Source organism: Cydia strobilella, chromosome 17 (assembly GCF_947568885.1).
Source record: "Cydia strobilella chromosome 17, ilCydStro3.1, whole genome shotgun sequence".
Lineage (NCBI taxonomy): Eukaryota > Metazoa > Arthropoda > Insecta > Lepidoptera > Tortricidae > Cydia > Cydia strobilella.
In genome coordinates this window covers 11,696,546-11,714,519 of record NC_086057.1, presented here as the reverse complement: position 1 = coordinate 11,714,519, position 17,974 = coordinate 11,696,546, and the positions used below count along the sequence as shown (strand labels likewise).

At 36.7% G+C, this 17,974-nt stretch overlaps 3 protein-coding genes across 3 annotated transcripts in view; 1 reads left to right on the top strand and 2 right to left on the bottom strand.

Annotated features, from left to right (window-relative positions):
• LOC134748721 (dystroglycan 1) overlaps positions 1-15,513 on the bottom strand; it is a 119,408-nt gene extending 103,895 nt beyond the window's left edge. Inside the window, exon 1 of the mRNA XM_063683494.1 lies at positions 14,631-15,513. Coding sequence (XP_063539564.1) covers positions 14,631-15,419 — 789 coding nt within the window. The 5' untranslated portion in view covers positions 15,420-15,513. The remainder of the gene's footprint in view (positions 1-14,630) is intronic.
• LOC134748710 (polyubiquitin-A) overlaps positions 1-17,974 on the bottom strand; it is a 272,025-nt gene that overhangs the window by 44,549 nt on the left and 209,502 nt on the right. The gene's annotated exons all lie outside the window — the stretch shown is intronic.
• Positions 1-17,974, top strand: part of LOC134748711 (elongation factor-like GTPase 1) — a 210,122-nt gene that overhangs the window by 115,368 nt on the left and 76,780 nt on the right. The window lies entirely within an intron of this gene.

The following is a 17,974-nucleotide window of genomic DNA, read 5'->3' as shown; positions in this document are numbered from 1 at the left end:
TCATATATATATATATGCATAACCAATTATGAGTTAGTAGTTAAGGTGAAGAGACTTTTAAGTGGCCCACTGATTATCAGTCCGCCGGACGATATCAGCCTGTCAGTTAGAACAAAAATTTGACAGATTCGAACAACTGACAGGCCGATATCGTCCGGCGGACTAGTAATCAGTGAGCCCCTTTACCCATCTAATTAACTCTTGTAGTCAATATGAATATGACAATAGCAAATAAAGATAAACTTCTAAAGAAATGTACCTACTTTCTTTTTATATTAGGTACCCATTGTTAGTAAAAAGTTTGCCATATCGTTGTTACCTGCACTGCTGGGCTATTTTATGCAACTTTAAAACAATTCTACCTATTTCTTTGTTTATCACGATTTAAATCAATCTATTTAGTGAAGTCACTATACTGATTTCACTCACGATCGATTCTGATCAAGTTTAAAATTGCTAAAATGCACTACAATGACCATCGAATATAAGTCCTTTTAGTAACGATACAACGCTTGAAGCTTTACAGAATAAACATCTGGTAAACAATAGTTGTAAAAAAGCCGAATCATGATCCGATCGAATGTGCTTAGATTGCGATTACACGACTTTTTCAATCCGAGCATAAAGCGGTGGCAAAATACGTGTTAATGAAATTGCTGTCAAACTTATGTTATGGCCGAATTAATTTACTTTCGATTTTCTTATAATGAACAGAGGGGTCAACGGTACTTTCGCTCAAGGCCTCTAACATAACGATTATTATGCGTACTAATTGAAATTCGCCAATGTTGTGCCATCATTACGTTGAGCTTTTTTGTTTAAATTATTCGTTTTCTTTTGTTCCAGGTATGTAATGAAGCTATCGTAATGGAGAGTAGAGATTAGGTTTCTACGTCATAGTCATCATCATCCTTAGGTTTATTTACGGTAATGGTTCACAAAAAGAAATTTAATTCAAGGTAAGTGACTAAATGTATAATTTTGAGGCGGTGCTGGAAATTTACAAGTTTTCTTTTTATTGGCATTGATGCCATACTTACATAGATGTGCAGTTATCTAGAACACTATTGCCAAGACACGAGCCAGGAATTAGGAATGCTTGTTGTAATCGTGTTTCTTACTTTATATGCACATAAAACTTTTTCATACCACACCACAAAATACACCAACAAAGCCAAAACTCATCCTACCTCAAGCTCATTTGTATGGTTTCCAATTACCTACACAATGGAGCTAAAAATACACCAATCTTTTTAAAAAGATACAAAGATTCACAAAAATACATGTTATTGGCAAATCACGATCTATTAAGAGGTCTTTGTCAGATTTGATGAGGTGTATTTTTTCCTTAATCCACAATGGTTAACCTCAATGGTATTATGGACTACTGTGAGAAAGAGTCACGCCTATTTGACGTTTCGACTGAATTAAGTGATTATCTACTTTCACTATGAATAGTTAGTTGTTACGCATTTTAAGATATACTTGCTTTACACGTAAATAATGGACTGTTATTGACGAATGATAGCTTTAAAACGCTTATGGACCCCCTTTTATATAGTTTTTTTACTTATAATTTTAGTGAGTAGTTAGCGGATATAAATTATGCGTGATTAAAGCCATAGAACCTATAAATAGGTGTTAAGGTACTTGGAAATAGGAATGAAATATGTATAGGATCTCGAATTGAGCACGAAAACGGATTTATTGGCAAAGACATCTCAAAACGTGACTTCACTTCTCATAGATGTAGAAAGCTTTTACAAATATTGCAGTATTTAAACTATGCATTGTAAAGCACTCCATTTGTCTTGACACTACACTTCATTTGACACGTGTACCCTATATTTGCTTTCTATCGCTCATTCCACACTATTAGCTTTACTCGCGCGAATTTGTTCGCTCAGAACTCACTAATTGCACCTTCATACAAACGCATTTCTCGCAATCGCAAATGATTTTCGAAATAAAAATTATTACTCGTTATTGTAGTAAACTACCTTAACATTTTCCAACAATTCAGAGATCCAAATGCTGTCCAAAGTCAGCAACCAAATGGTAACCTTGATCCGTAGAAGCTAAGCTCCAATTTTGTAACAATGCAACAGTAAGATTGGAAGCAAAAACAAACACGGTACGTTCACGAGCAACTGAGTGCGAAAATGATTTCTACGTACACAGAACACCCTATTAACATACTTTTTGCTTTCTAATACTAAAAGCATAGATGCGGCTCCACAATGCTGTGTCACGAATCACGCAGATCGGCTAATAGATCAATATCGGTGATTTTATCGAACTATGATTATGCTAACTCGATTTATCGGATATCGGTGCTGTTTTTTTTTTCTATTTGACGGGTGGTATAATCAAAGTAGTCGGTCAAAATTTGTAGAATTTACAATGCGAGTATCGATTTGTACAGCACTACCACTTTACCGAGTCCATTTTAGAGGTAAGTACCTAATAGTTTTGCGGTGGTTCCTCAATATGTAAAAACTAGCTTAGATAACTAGAACTTTACTCATTAAATATTATACAATTGTGTTAAGCTAAACTTTTAACCACGATCATTTACAGCCTTTTTCATCAGAAAATATTTCTAGTATAAGATCCCGGTATTTAAATTAAAAGTTGCAACTAATTTCTCGTTTTCTATTAAACCGTACCTGTTTTTAAACTGTAAAGATCGCAACTAAAACGAAAATAATCAACTATATTTTACCTTATATATTACACTCACATTACACTATATTTACGTTATAATGAACTATATTTACGTTCTGAGTATTAAATTATTATCACGTGCAACAAAGAATGTTGTATTGTAATAAATAACATCAGAGATTGTCTAAACGTTACCAAATCGAGTTGCCACCAATAACAGTTTCGGCAGTTATAGTTCAGTTAACACACAGTGGCCTCCGAACTATCCATAAAACTTTCTGGGCCGTAATTTTCCTAATAGTGCCAATAACTCAGACCAAAAAGTTTCCCTTTTGATGGAATGCGATCTTAATGACCTGTCATTCTGATGAGTTATGTGTTCAAACAACTTGACGCTTCCTATAAATAGATGCCTATGAGCAATTATTATAAACCGATCAATCATAATTGCGGAGTGAAATTTTATACCATCGAGGGCCTTTGAAAACTATACTTCACTTGCATGACATGCTTGGTTTGGTAAAAGCTACTGGAAACATCTTTAGGGAATGTTGATTATTGTTGATGTGATCTTGAACATACAAGCATGACTTACTGATTAACAGGTGAGGGTTTAATTATATGCATGTACTCCACATGAAAGTATCCGAAGTTGCAGCGTCGGAAGAATAAAATAGATCTGGACGAGATGGTCTATATTCGGAGACAGATTTTGTATAAACCTGGAAGTCCTTCGGCTGATATGCAATAAAATATCATCTAGCTTTAATGTAATAAATCTTGCCTGGCTTGCTGGTTACAATATCTCATCGGTGCAATCAGCAGAGCCCGTAAAAATACCGGAACACACTGAGAATAGCAGCGACTGTAAGGAATTGCATGATGGGCGCTGTACAAATTGCACTTGTCTCGGCACTTGACCACTTGTCACTTGTCAACATTTCTCGCGCAATGTATGTGCTAGAACATGTCAAACACCTAGTTTCTTGCCGTCTCTGTGCTCGTAATGTTTAGTGACGTTTTCTGCAAGTTGTCCAGTTTATCCACTATTAAATATTCTAAGGATACTTGACGACGCGCTCACGCAGTGACGAGCCATAAATCCACAATTTTAACTCTACCAACCCTTGTATTCTCTTCCTTTATGAAAATAAACTAACAGCTTTTATAATTTCATTCCAGATAATTAATATAGCATGATTAACAGCCATAATGTGATAATGATAGTTACAAAGCATAAAAGAAGAGTCCGTATCGAAAGTTGTATACAGAATGGCCGGTAGCTTGTTCCGTAACTCATTAAACATGTTTATCAGGCACAATATAATCTTAATGATAATGAATTCATATATATTGTATGTCAGTTACATGACGTTAATACTCTTTACAAACGCGAGTTCATCAAAATCAATTTCGCTCATCAAAACGCGATAAAACATTTACATTTGAAACGAATTGCGTGCAATTAATATGATTAAAACTCTGTAGTTCCGCTTTCATATTTATTTAGTCTGATGACGAATCATGTTACACCTCTTAAGTGTTAATGCGTTTGTAAAGTCATTAACGGTGTACGATGATCGGACAAGGTGTGATGTTATAAATTTCTGTAACATTTTAGTGTTTATTATTAGCTTAGTTATTAGGTAATAGAAGAGGCGTCAAGTCTAAGGAAGGGGTGTGCTTCAAATTTGACAGCTGCTGTAGATCGTAAGTCGACGTTTAAGAATTCAATTACCAAAAAACGTATGACGCCGTATAGCATCGTCTAGTTAAACTGTTAACTCGAGGGCATGATTTTTCTTAGACATTACACACCTCTTTTTCAATCAATAATTCTTTGTAATTAGTAATAGTGTATAAGTTTTCAGATATTATTGGTTCTGAATGAAAAATGTTTTGTTTTCTCTTAACATGATTCATTTTCAAGTACCCCAAACCTACAAGTGTTATTAATGACATAAGAAGCGCAGCTTGTCCCATCATTAGTTAGAGCCGATTGCTATTTATCTACCAACAACAAAACTTTTAACTAACCACAGGTGAATCTTATGCCTTCGCCATAAGGTTTATAAAATGTAATTTAACCATCTTCTCGGTGGTATTAGAACGATGAAATGTTTATTACTTTCTGCCATAGCAAACAATTAAGCTCGGCTTCCTTATCAAGTCGTGAACTCCCACAGGTATGAGATAAATCTGTTCTATTATTATATTGCCTTACTCGTGTATTATATTGATATTGATACTCTACCGGATTCTTCAGTCGCGTGGGTTATTATTTTAAGTTTGAGACAGTTTACTGGAAAAAATTCTTGAAAGCTGATTTTAACTATACCTATATGTATTGGAAGGTTTAGCCATTCATATATTATTTTATTGTAGGCCTGCCCCTTAACTGAGTTGGTTCGTGAGTTAAAGTGCTAACGAACTAAATAAAGTTTTTGTGTTATTCTTTCTATTATGCTCAGTAACTCAGTAAGTACACTTATTTGTGACTACAATGACCAGGTTTTTCCTTTTACCCACTTGCCCGGATCGTACTTAAATGAAGCCATATTTCCCTAACTAATTTCACGACCCGTATAAATAATGGAGCATTACGTACCTAGACTTTAAGTACTTAAAGTAAACTTTTTGCCGGTAACGATGTAGCCGCCTGCGCGTAAATTACTTACTTTACATATTCTCGGGCTCATCTTTCTTCTTAGACGTCGCGCGATTTATATGTGTGCCTAAACCCAAATGGAATTTTAAACGAACTAGACATAAACGTTGACGCTTATGCTAATGGTTGTTGCCGTTGTTGGGAGTGTATTGATGTGTTTTTGTTATGATTTTTCAAGCTTTCTTTATGACTGCGAATTGGTTACATACTTACGATTCTTACGAAGAAGGGTTTTCGAAGACCTTTTAACCTTACGATCGTCAAAATGGATTAATAGACATATAATTAATGTTATTACCGGGTCTAACAATACGCGAGTTTAAAGTGTAACAGAAAAATAGATTTTCTGGCAGTGTTTTTTATACTAGCATAGTCTTCCTCCATCATTCATATGTTAATCTCACTTTCTTAAAAACAAAGGATTTTCAGGCTAAGCAAAGTAGAATGTAATGACACTTTTCTGAATAGGTAAAGGTGACAGGCAACTGCAGCTGCGTTACTGTTGGGGTATTACGCGATAGTAATGTGGCAGCGAACCGCAACAGTAATGCGGTAACAGTACCTCATGCAGCTGCAATTGCCATCCGAATGTCACCGTTAAAGAAACTCTCAAATAAATATTTGGCAAAGGGGTCCGTCGAAAATGCTGTCTTAATCTATTAGGTATGTATATGATGCCTATTATTCCAAAATTTGACAGAAAGATAACTCATGCGATCTCTACAAATCAACCATATCTGATTTCACACTTACCCCACTTAATTATCGCGATTCAGGATAACTGTCCGCGGTTGGCGGTTTGCGCGAAACGGTAACTTATCTTACAATACATTCGCGTTGGTTGTGTGAAGGCAGGCGAAGCGGGCTCTAACCAATATACTTTGGCCTTCAGAGTAGTAACAATAAAACTGAAATGTCGCGTATCGAAAAAAAATCATTAAGCGGTAAGGGGGCCCACCCATTACCAGTCCACCGGACGATATCAGTAAGAACAAAAATTTGTCAGTTCCGAACAACTGACAGGCCGATATCGTTCGGCAGACTGGTGGGCCCCTTAAGTAAGTACCTAGGTATATCTATCGCGTTTTCATAAGTCGAATACGCTAACTACTTATAGGTGGAATCGCTAGAATCGGCATATGAAAACCCATACCCATCATTTAAATGGCGGACCTACCGCAAATTCGTTTTAAGGAGATTTGGAGTGACTAGTACTCCTGATTTTACTTTGACCAAGCCAATTATACCAACGTTTGGAAACAAGAAAGCGTAGTCTAACATTTTCATACCACTAGCAGCGCTTCTTGCGCCATTATATTGGCACATGAGCTAGCTTCACTGCAAATTACGTCACAAATAGACCTTCAAGTTAAGTAATACTTGTTTTGCCTTAACCTAACCTAAGCGTTCTGGCAAGCGTTTGGAACTTCTTAACTTCTTCTTCTTAGCAATGTGCGATCGCGTGCCGAATGTACCGAGATACAGGTACCGGTACATCACGTAACGCCATCTTTAATTGGGTCCGACGAATCGTTTATGTCATTGGACGCAAGTTCACGTAATTTTTCACGTTTTACGTAAAGTGTTAGAGTTTTGGAGTGAGCTATAATAGTTATTACACGCTGCACGCTCTCGGTTAAGTCTTCTTTTATTTTTTTATCTTGTTAAATCCAATTCTGTTGTTAAAAGTTGAATTTGCTCCATCTATTGTCCACATTGTTAGCTAGGAATTCGTGAACCTTGTTTGAATAAGCACCGATAATTAGCACCGAATTAGTATTGCTGTTACGATTACCTATGGGGGGTCGTGTTTCTGATGGTGAGTAGGTAAAGTTACTAGAGCTCCAAATAGTTTTGGCGGTGGTTAAACCGGTCAACACAGTGAACTCTCGTATTACCTACGAAGAGTTTGCCAACGAGCTAGTGACACCTCTGGTATTGCAAGCGTTCTATGTCTTATAGTGTCTGCTTTCCATCAAACGGGTCGTACGCTTGTGTATCACCATTGTAGTATAAAAAAACTAGCTTTTTAGGCTTGTTTTTATGTTATGCAGTTCCGGAAGTGTGTAATTATTCAACGAGAAATAAATGGTGATGATGATGTAATTCAATATACTAATGAAGGGATATTCTAAAATTCTCACTTACGTTATTAATTTGCGAAAGTAAAAGGATTTGCAAAATTTACATATCTAATTGGAATCGAGTCTCAGCTGCGAAGATTCTTTGCATTCCACGAGTTTGAAATAAAACTATTTTTTCATCTTAGAATCCTTAGATTTTATCTTATGAATGCAATGATTCATTAATTTCAATTATAGTAAGCCTCTTAAAAGGGTGATTCTCGATTAAATGGAGCTATTCATATTCTTAAATTATGGTTTTAAACTCAAATTCAGAAGAGCTTTTAAATTTGGTTTCTTCAGATCGAAAATGAATTATGTTAAAAGAAAACATAACATTATTCATTCGGAACCAATATTATCTGAAAACTATTATACACATTTACTGTTTAAAGAATTATTGATTGTAAAAAGGGTGTGTAATGCCTAAGAATGATCTTGCCCTCGAGTTAACAGGTTAACTAGACGATGCTATACGATGCTATACGGCGCGATATGTTTTGTGGAAACTGAATTGTCAAACGTCGACTTTTGGAAACCATAGTTACTGCATAATGTGCCTACACGATGTCATAAAATAAATAAATAAATCAGAAATTCAAATAATCTCCGTCTTATTAAGTCATAGCTACACTCATAATCAATTTACTGTTCAAACAAACGAATACTTTTATCTATTTGGATGAGCAGCTCCACACTTTCGTATCAACAAACTTGAAAAAACTCGCTTCTTAGGTAGTTTTATAGTATTACCCGAGAACTTTGTCTTACTTAAGTAATGAATAAAGGCGTTATTCATCTAAAAGCGCTGCAAGCCATAAGTAGCTATTATTACTCTTTTGTCTCAATGTGTCATTTTGACTTATGTATTTATAAGAAATGGATAAAGCATAAAGACTGCGCTACATCATCCATAAGATATTCGTATGTAATAATAGATCCATGCAAAGTTTATATTCACTTGTTTATGTAAGTCTTTCTGCGGTGCGTTTTGTCGCCGGCACTCCAAACTTCTACTCTCTTTATCACTGTGCAATATACTGCATTCGTCAACGCGCCTACCGAGTATACTGATTATGACAATACTGTCATGATACCATAAGGCCACGTTCCACAATATGAAACAACTTTGCTAACCGTCAGCGTAATTCATCCAGTCATTATGACATATATAAACCGCTCAAGTAAAACGTCACGTCGCCTCACGCGACGGATGTTCAAAACTCGCGGCACGAGACGAGATCCATCTCAATTATTCCACATCTGTTGACGAGATTTATGTTATTACTTGTACCACCGTAATTTGTCGAAAGCCCTTCATTACGAGTATAACTTGCTTTTTCTTGACGATGCTTAGGCTTCGAAGCATGCGACAACTTTTTGCAGCAGCGAAGCGTTTCGAAAACGTGCTACTAAAAGTATTGATGCTAATGATTTTTAGGGTTCCGTACCCAAAGGGTAAAGATGGGTCCCTATTACTAAGACTCCACTGGCCGTCTGTCTGTCTGTCTGTCTGTCACCAGGCTGTATCTCATGAACCGTGATAGACAGTTGAAATAGTCACAGGTTATGTATTTCTGTTGCCGCTATAACAACAAATACTTAAAAGTACGGAACCCTCGGTGGGCGAGTCCGACTCGCACTTGTCCATTTTTTATTTTTATAAGCTTTTTATTAACTTGTAATGTCCCTATGTAAGTATGTATGTACTTATGTAACTATGTTTGTACGGGTTGTTTGCATACACATGTAAGTCTGGTGGCAATGCAATATTATGGTACCATCGATCTGATCTGACGATGGAGACAGGAGGTGGCCATAGGAACTCGTGTGGGAATAAAACAATGAAACCTAATTGTGTTTGGGGTTTTGAGAATTGTCTCGATGAGTATATTAGTTGCCTGTGGAAAGAAAAGTACAGTCAGCGATAAAAGCTTGTACCAAAAATGAAATTTTTACAAAAAACATTTCTTTTCATAATGATTGCTGCTTTTTCAAATTATTGCCATACAGGCTTTTTTTTTAAGTTTGTATCTACCAAATTTCTTGTGGGCCAGACACTCACGACAACTTAGAATATAATTATTTTATACTAATGATTTTACAATTGACAGTGTATATGTATACTGATTGGAATAGAATAATAGGAAAATAGGAATTGAACAAAGCAATGACAATATTATTTATTCGGTTTCAATATCATTTATTCATGCTAAGTCACATAGGTTAAAGTTATTTTGATTGATAATGTCTCGCCCACTACTATTATACTAAAATGTTTAAAAAATATTTAAATAATTAATTAAACTTCATAAATGTACGCTGCATTCGGAGGGACGAATCTTGCAAATGAAATCACTAATAATAATGAATAAGTATAAAATTCAGACCTAAGTAAAAACTAAATTGCCTTCCAATGGTTCCAACAAAATAAGTATCACAATCCCCTCTATCCTGAAAATCCAATTACCTATGAAGCAAGGGTGTGTAATAGAGGCTAACAATGTGCAATCACACAGCGACTGTATGAACCCGTATCTTTCGTTTACAGCCCAATAACTTGAACTAAGTGCTTCAAGACCGTATGGAGTGAGATTACAATAGTAAACCAACGTTTAAAGCAGGGGCTTTCAAACGTTTTCCGAGGGCGTCCTTGATACAAATATTATTTTCTACTTTTTCTTATTATGTTATTAGTAATTAGTTATTTACCTCCTTATTTACTTCCTACGTAACTTTAAATGCGTGTACCCCTGTGTCTGTTTAATTTGGGTACTGAAAGCCTGTTTACGATAGGTATCGTAAAATGAATCCACTTTCAGGCTCAAAGTTTCAGCCAGCAGATAGTACCTATAATGCAGTATGTAGTGAGTAACTATCATTTTACTTGTGGCAGGATTGTTGTCTGCAGGGGAACGTTCTGTTTCAAGCTTTTTATTAACTAGCAATGTATGTATCTATGTACCTATCTATCTATGTAAATATGTATGTTTGTACGGGTCAAATCTTACAAGTTAAATTTGACCCACTTCCTGACATCCATGAAGCTGAAAATTTGCATACATATGTAAGTAAGTTACCAATTCCATCCATCCTTGCTTAAAATTTGCTAGTTTCTACACAAGCACAACTAATGCTTAAAGTTACAATTACTATACAAGAATTGTGCCTTTACGAGAACTAGAAATTTATTTGCAAAGCCATAAAGTATCTTTTATTTTTGCCCGCTTCTACCATTGCAGGCGACTGCACAGTATTTTATTTTATAAACTCATTTTCTTTACTTTTATTTTCAAATTTCACTCGCCAGCTTACGCAATTCTATTTCCATAATATTGAATAAATACTACCCTGCGAGTCCAGTCGCGTTTATTAAGTTATTTACGTCTCGGCGTCCATTTAAGCAAAGATTCGAGATAGAACTCTTGCGCGGAATAAAACACGGTAAGACCATTAAAAAGTTATGATAAAGATTCTCTGGAATAGGTACTTTCATATTGCATTTACATTCCATCATGTTTGTAAATAAACCAATAAGAAGTTGGAGGATATCATTAGCTAGCGCCGGCGACGCTCGGTGGCTTTATTTTAGTTTGAACAGAGACATGTGATAATAAACACTGCTAAAATCTGAGCAACAAATTTTGTGAGGATTCGTTTTTATGATGTCCGACTACGCCAAGTACAATGTCAAATATGGCGCTTTTATTCTTTGTAACTGCCAAGTCGATGAAACTAGAGTAACGGACTTTACATGGTTATGTTACATACCTGGATACATGTAAAACATATATATAATTATTTGTGTACTCGTACACAAAAAATACAGGTGTAGTTTTACGCGCTTAGCTGTAACGCCAAACATTTTTACTTTTATAACGGTCTCTAGATGGCGTTATGGTTAAGTGAAGGTCAAAGCACCATAATTTGTGTCTGACACCTCGCCGACTGGGCACGAGACTATGGATACAGACTGTTTATATTCATTATTAGTCTCTGGTTTTAAGCAGCCTGATCTGATATTGCTACTCAGACTAGCGTGGTAATGAGATCCTGTCACACCATTCGATATTTTCTTACTTCGCTCTAATAACACACATTGCATGCCCTTTAAAGTAGGGGGAGACCTAGGCAGGTTACAAAAAAGGGCAATTGGCATTGACACAGCGTCTTCCACGACGAATATGTAGTAAAATTAAATAGTTATGTTTCATTAATGTTATAAATCAGTTGTCCAAAGAAAGCATATGTAAAGCTCCTGTATTTTGAACTTTGTTCATAACTATTTGTTCATTATTACATAATGTGAGTAAACATGTATTCACTATTAAATTTAATGTTAATATTACCTACCTACTTATATCATTAGACCGGCTATTAAGTTGTTGCTGGAGAGGTAAGTTTATGATTACACTCCGGTAATAAAGATATAACATTGTAATATTTGCTAGCTAGTCTAGCCAAGTCAAGCCTATTTAAATAAAGCAAAACACACAATGCTGACTCGTGGGCTAAATCTGTTTCATAATAAGCGTATTTATATGCAAAGATTGGCAGTTACACGAAAATGTAATGGCTACGATAAGTCACTTTCCAAGGCAAAAGTTAGATATTCCGGGGCAGAGGTTCTCGTTAATTCAAAGATCTCGCCACAAATCGATAATTGTTATCCGGAGGCAAGCGACGAAACTATGAAACTTTCACTTGTTTTGACCAAGTGTGAAATGTCAGATGAAAATCTAACCACTGCAAAAATTTGATCAACATTACAAAAGCGAAAAAACAATATGGAACTTTCTTTTTATATGACTGACCACTGCAGCTGTAAAACGTCAGCGTCCATCCGACGTAATCTGTGTCAAATAGGTTAAACAATCTTCGAATCTTCTTGTGGTAAATACAATGGATGCACAAAATATAATAATAAATATAAATATAAAAACTGTGTGTTTTGAAAGAGGTTGTGACCATATCAAAGTCGTAACATCGGCAAAGTACTTTAGAGAATTGATTTATGTCTATCCAACGATACTTAAGCTATTATCGTTACAATGTTAAAATTATTGGTATCTCAACTCCCTTCCGAAACACTTTCGTCGGTGCAATTTCTGTTTACGGCGAGTACAACCTAGTTCTCGGTACCTACGTAAGGTACTATGCCCCTTTCTCTTCTAATTCGCAATAGATAGATACTTGGACTTTCTACCTTGCTTACTGATTAATTAGGCACGATTAGTAACGATGCGACCTTTTTAAATATTTACTTCACCTCGCGAAAGTGAGATTTATTCGAGACGAACCGCGCTTTGATTCAATTAACGCAGTTTAACGAGATCATTTTTTCCCGTGATGCTATTACTCCAATTTCATCCAAAGTAATCTTGTCAATCATTCACAATTCACATCTCCAAAGTTCAAAGAATTCATATTGGTTTTCAGCTCAAAAAGGTGAAGCTTTCACTATGTTCACAGCGAACCGCAAGAATCAAATATTAGTCACTTATTTAGTAAACTCCTAGAGATGTTACCTATTCCTAAAGACAATTTTAAAGCGGAATTCTTTTGTCCAGATCCTAACATCCTGAAACCGATTAAGTGACAGCCATGTCTAAGCGCAACAAAAGAACTTTCAATGTTAAGAAAATGCTCGTTCATTCATTAACTATGATAGATTAACTGCATAAGAGAGAAAGTTTTCCAAAAGAATAGCGTCTTTAACCAAAGTAAATTTGTTGCCGGACAAATTTTTGCGAACGACAATTTTAGTGACCACAAAGTGACTAATGACAGGAAAGTACCGCCGATGTGATTAGACATTGATTTTTCTTATCTTTTACGGTATTTGATGGATACGGTACGGATGGATGGATGATGGAAAACGATTTATGTAAGAAGTTATTATATTTGCGATATTTTGATGGTTTGTGTTCGATGCCGCATACGTATTTATAGGCAACAATTCAACGTTGGTTTTATAGACATTCATTATTAAGCCCTTCTTTAGAATTTTTGTAGTCAAATTTATTTTAATTTACTCGATGTCATTATTCTGTCATGTGGTCATAATGATGGCTAGAAGGTGTAATATTTTCCGTTCCGGTTCATCTATTACTCGTAAAAATAAAATGAATAGTGTTTATGTAATTATTTCTTTGCCAAATTTCGTTATGAAAATTTCGTAGCTATAACCGCTGCAACTGATTTATTGTCAAACCGTAAACTTACCATGTGTATAATTCTTCATTAAGTATATTAAAAAAATACAAATATCACAGAGTAATGTCTCAGGTATTGCTTATCAGGATAGTCTATTACATTGTCTTGGTAAGTATTTTGTTCCTACAAGGTCCGCGTCCGGGCTTACAAACGGAGCCTAATGACTGAAAATACGAGTTCCTACATGATAATTGTTTACGTTACGTTTTTTGTTTAACTTGCACCTGAATGAATTCCATTGTTATCTTAATTTTTGTGTAATTATGGATAATGGAATGTCGGCGAAATAGTTGAAGGATTAAGTCGGCATATTTCAGCAATTTAGTTCGCTGTTTAAATAGTGTTAGCTCATGTAACGAATAATTACAACTAAACGTTTTAGAAAACTTTACATGAGAAATTGTGTTTTTCACTTTCCTAGCGAAGAAAACATTATTTGGTTTGAGCTCATTATGTTTACGCAATGACCCGTGGCAGGTAAACGGCATCATTGATTAAACTGTCTTATTCAGAATATCACACAGCGAGCAATTTACGATTAATGCTCTAGGCTACAAATGTGTACAAAGCGTAACATAGCCCTTTTTATTGTAGAGCCTTTTTCTACCATTCTAGGCAACCAGATAGAGCTGCTAAGAAATAAATAATTCATATCAATTTGCACAATTAATGTGGGAAAGCATTTCTGTTGAATGCACGGTAACCTTTCTCTAAGGGCTCATTAGGCGATATTTATGTGCTGACTATGAACTGACAGCGGAGGGTGATATCACAGCTCTTCCCAGCAATTTACGCCCGTGTTAGAACATATTTTGCGCAAAGTGCGAACATTATTTACGTTTAGGCCCACGCCGTTAAATCGGCGCTAATGATAGAATTCAGTGCCCGTAAAAACTAGGAAAGCTTTGGCTATTAGAGTGTAACTGATTAGGAAAAACAACGTTTGAATCACTGACCTCTTTTTTGGTTTGATCGTTGATCTTGACGTTGTTCTGCACGGGTTTGTCGCGGAGGGGGAGGTAGCCCTCGCGGCTGTCTGCGGAGTCCGAGACGGTGGTCTCCGGCTGCGTGCTGGACTCCACGGTGGCAGTACTCGTCCCAGGATCCGTGGCCCTGGATTCGCTTCCAGTGCTCAAAGTCGGCGCAGTATCCTTCGGCCCTTCGGCCGTCGTTCCCGAAGTGTCGTACTCGGAAACCGTCTCCGTACTATCCGTGTTCAACGTCGTCTCTGTATCTTGGACGGTTGGCGTTTCCGTCGTCCGCACGACCGGCCGTATCGTGTAATGCTTCGTCGGCCGATAAGTGGATGGAATAGTCGCGTCTTTGGTCGGAACTGGTGATTCGATTTTAGTGGTTTGAGTTTTAAATTCTACCGTAGTTTCCGGTGTTTTATGGGTTACTTTTTTAGTTTTCGGTTGAATAGTTGCTGTGGAATGGATCGCGGGTGTTGATTTTGTTTTGGTGGTTTTACGTAGGGTCGTTCGTTCTTCGATGGTGGTGGGTTCGACGGTAGTTATTGTTGTTTGTGGGGGTGTACGGTCAGCGGGTGGGTCTAGCATGGATTGTTTGGGTGTTCGGGAGGGTGGGAAGAAGTAGTCCATGATGGAAGGGGATCGGTTCCTGTTGGCCGGGAGCCATGCCCAGGGGTTGAAGTCGATGAGGCGCGGATGCGGGGGTTCGGCGGCGGCAGGCGCGACAAACGCGGCGAGCACGGCGAACGCGAACAGAACGTTGAGGCGGGCCATCGCGCGTGCGGCCGCGGCGACGATACGAGCGGGACTGCGCCGGCGCCGCTCGCCGGGGCGCGCGAACGCAGCCCTCTACAGTACTATACTTACAGTTGTGTAATATGAAATTTCATATATGAATAGTTACCACGAAAGCTTTTTTTTACAGTTCACTAGATGCTACGACTTTTTCCATTTCAAGTAGTAACTCAAAGGTTCTTGGCTGCGGTCTAATTATTACCATCTCCTAAATAGTACCTGCTTTTACTTTTCCGAACGTAAGTTTTTACTTGTGTAGATGAAGTTTTTTTATTCAAATTAGCCTGTTTAAGACTAGATGAAAATAAAATAAGTAGGTAACTAAACCCGAAACTGGAATTCAAGACCAACAAATCTACGACAGATACGTCACTGTCAAAAGTGTCAAAGTCACTTATGTCACTGACAAGTAAACATTTCAGCTTTCGCCAACCTTTTTACAATAAGTACTTATGCTTCTTTATATTGGCTTGATCACTATTGATCTGAACATGCACCAAATGTCGTGTAGATATTTGTGAGTTCTTTGTTCGCTCTGATAAAAAGAAAATATTATTCAACCGTTAAAACGAACTGTCGTATTATTTAATTTTTTGTTTAAACCTGAAGATATTTATACTGTAATTTCCTTCCTTTTACGCAGTAATTAAAACCACAGTAACGGTTTCTCTTGAAGGTAATCGAAGTGGGCAGCCTGCAGAATACGCATCGTTTATTTTTTTGCCCCAAAAATTTTGCATGTCGGTCACTGAAGTTGATTCTTGCGCCAAAAACAAAACAGAAAAAATATCGCAAACTTTATTCAATAAGCTTACGCTACGCCTTCCGGATGATTGGCGAATTTGGTCAAAACATAAAGTAAACACAACCAACAAAAGGGGCTGAATATAACAGTTGATTACAGAGTAGAACTAAAGAGAAATATGACAATACTTGCAAAAATATGATAACATATGGGACGCCCCCATATTTATAATTTAAAAATACGATATCGATTTCATTAAATTGATGGTGATTGATGGTGAGTACGTGAGATGACACAAGTGAATTAAATGGACAAAGGAAAGAAGACTTACTTGGCCATTTTTTTCCCTGATCATTTCCTTTTTAAAATTTGGTTGTTAGATAGTTTCCTATTCTGTACAATATAAGCGTATGTCCTACAAAATCTTCCTCTGAGTTACGTATGGTATTTTCGTGACATAATAATTACATGTATTTTTTGTCCTAAATTCGGATTTGGCATTTATTCCGCCCAGAATGAAGAGCACTTACTAAGTTTGAACTTACGAAATTTTATCAAAAATCTGACAAAAAAAAACTCGTGTCCTGTAATAGAGACCCCGTCATTCATTTTGAAGTTTATTTTTATCGCTATTAATCTAATTTCTTTGTTTTTCTCATCCATGACATCGCATCTTGAAATCTGGAGTAAATTTTAATTTTTTTATGGAAAGAACTCAATTTTCTAGAGTAGACTAAAGTGTGAAACAAAAATTTTATGAATTTATATTTCTATATACCTAGTTACTAAGTATATATATATATATATATATATATATTTAATACTACGTCGGTGGCAAACAAGCATACGGCCCGCCTGATGTTAAGCAGTCTCCGTAGACTATGTACGCCTGCAACTCCAGAGGAGTTACATGCGCGTTGCCGATCCTAACACTCCTATCCCTCGAGCTCTGGCAACCTTACTCACCGGCAGGAACACAACACTATTAGTAGGGTCTAGTATTATTTGGCTGCGGTTTTCTGTAAGGTGGAGGTACCTCCCCAGTTGGGCTCTGCTCTAGATCTGGAATGACATCCGCTGTCCTGTGCCCTACCACACAAAGCGAGATGTCATTCACAGTGCCCACACCTCTCTGTTGGAGGTAGTTTAAGGACATACCCGGGTCTTAGATTTTGCCTTATGACCCAATCATCATGGTACCATTTGAGCTTCGAAAACTAAAAATTGAATTTTGTAACATTATGCAAGAATATACGGTACATAATTAAGTAAGTTTACTTCTAGATAGGTACTGTTACATTTCATACTTACGTTTGTTATGCGTGGAGCAACATCAGAGTTTGAAAAACTAAATCCAGTCCTAAATCAAAAACCAATAAAAATCAGCCCCTGTGGTACTTGTACCGCTATCCAATCATAAGCTATGAAATCCGGTGCGTGCCTACACAGATGCACGTCTTTAAAATCAGGCCCAAATCGATAAGCCCCCGAAATGCTACCACAAACCGTGTAATGTACGCGTCTTGATTTTGATCTTCCAAAACCCTTACCGAAAACACCTTATCAACCAGAGTAAGTTGATCTCTAAACGGTTACAGTTTTTAAACTTTTCTGAATCCTGGTTTTACTGGTGAGGGCACGTTGGAGGATGTAATGATAACTCTTATGCGCTCCATTTAGTACTAAGTTTTACTGGAATAATGGTATAATAAAATATTGACAATAACAATGTTACACCCAGTCCGTTTTGTACACTCGGTATTTTTTTTGATATTTGAATTATTATGGA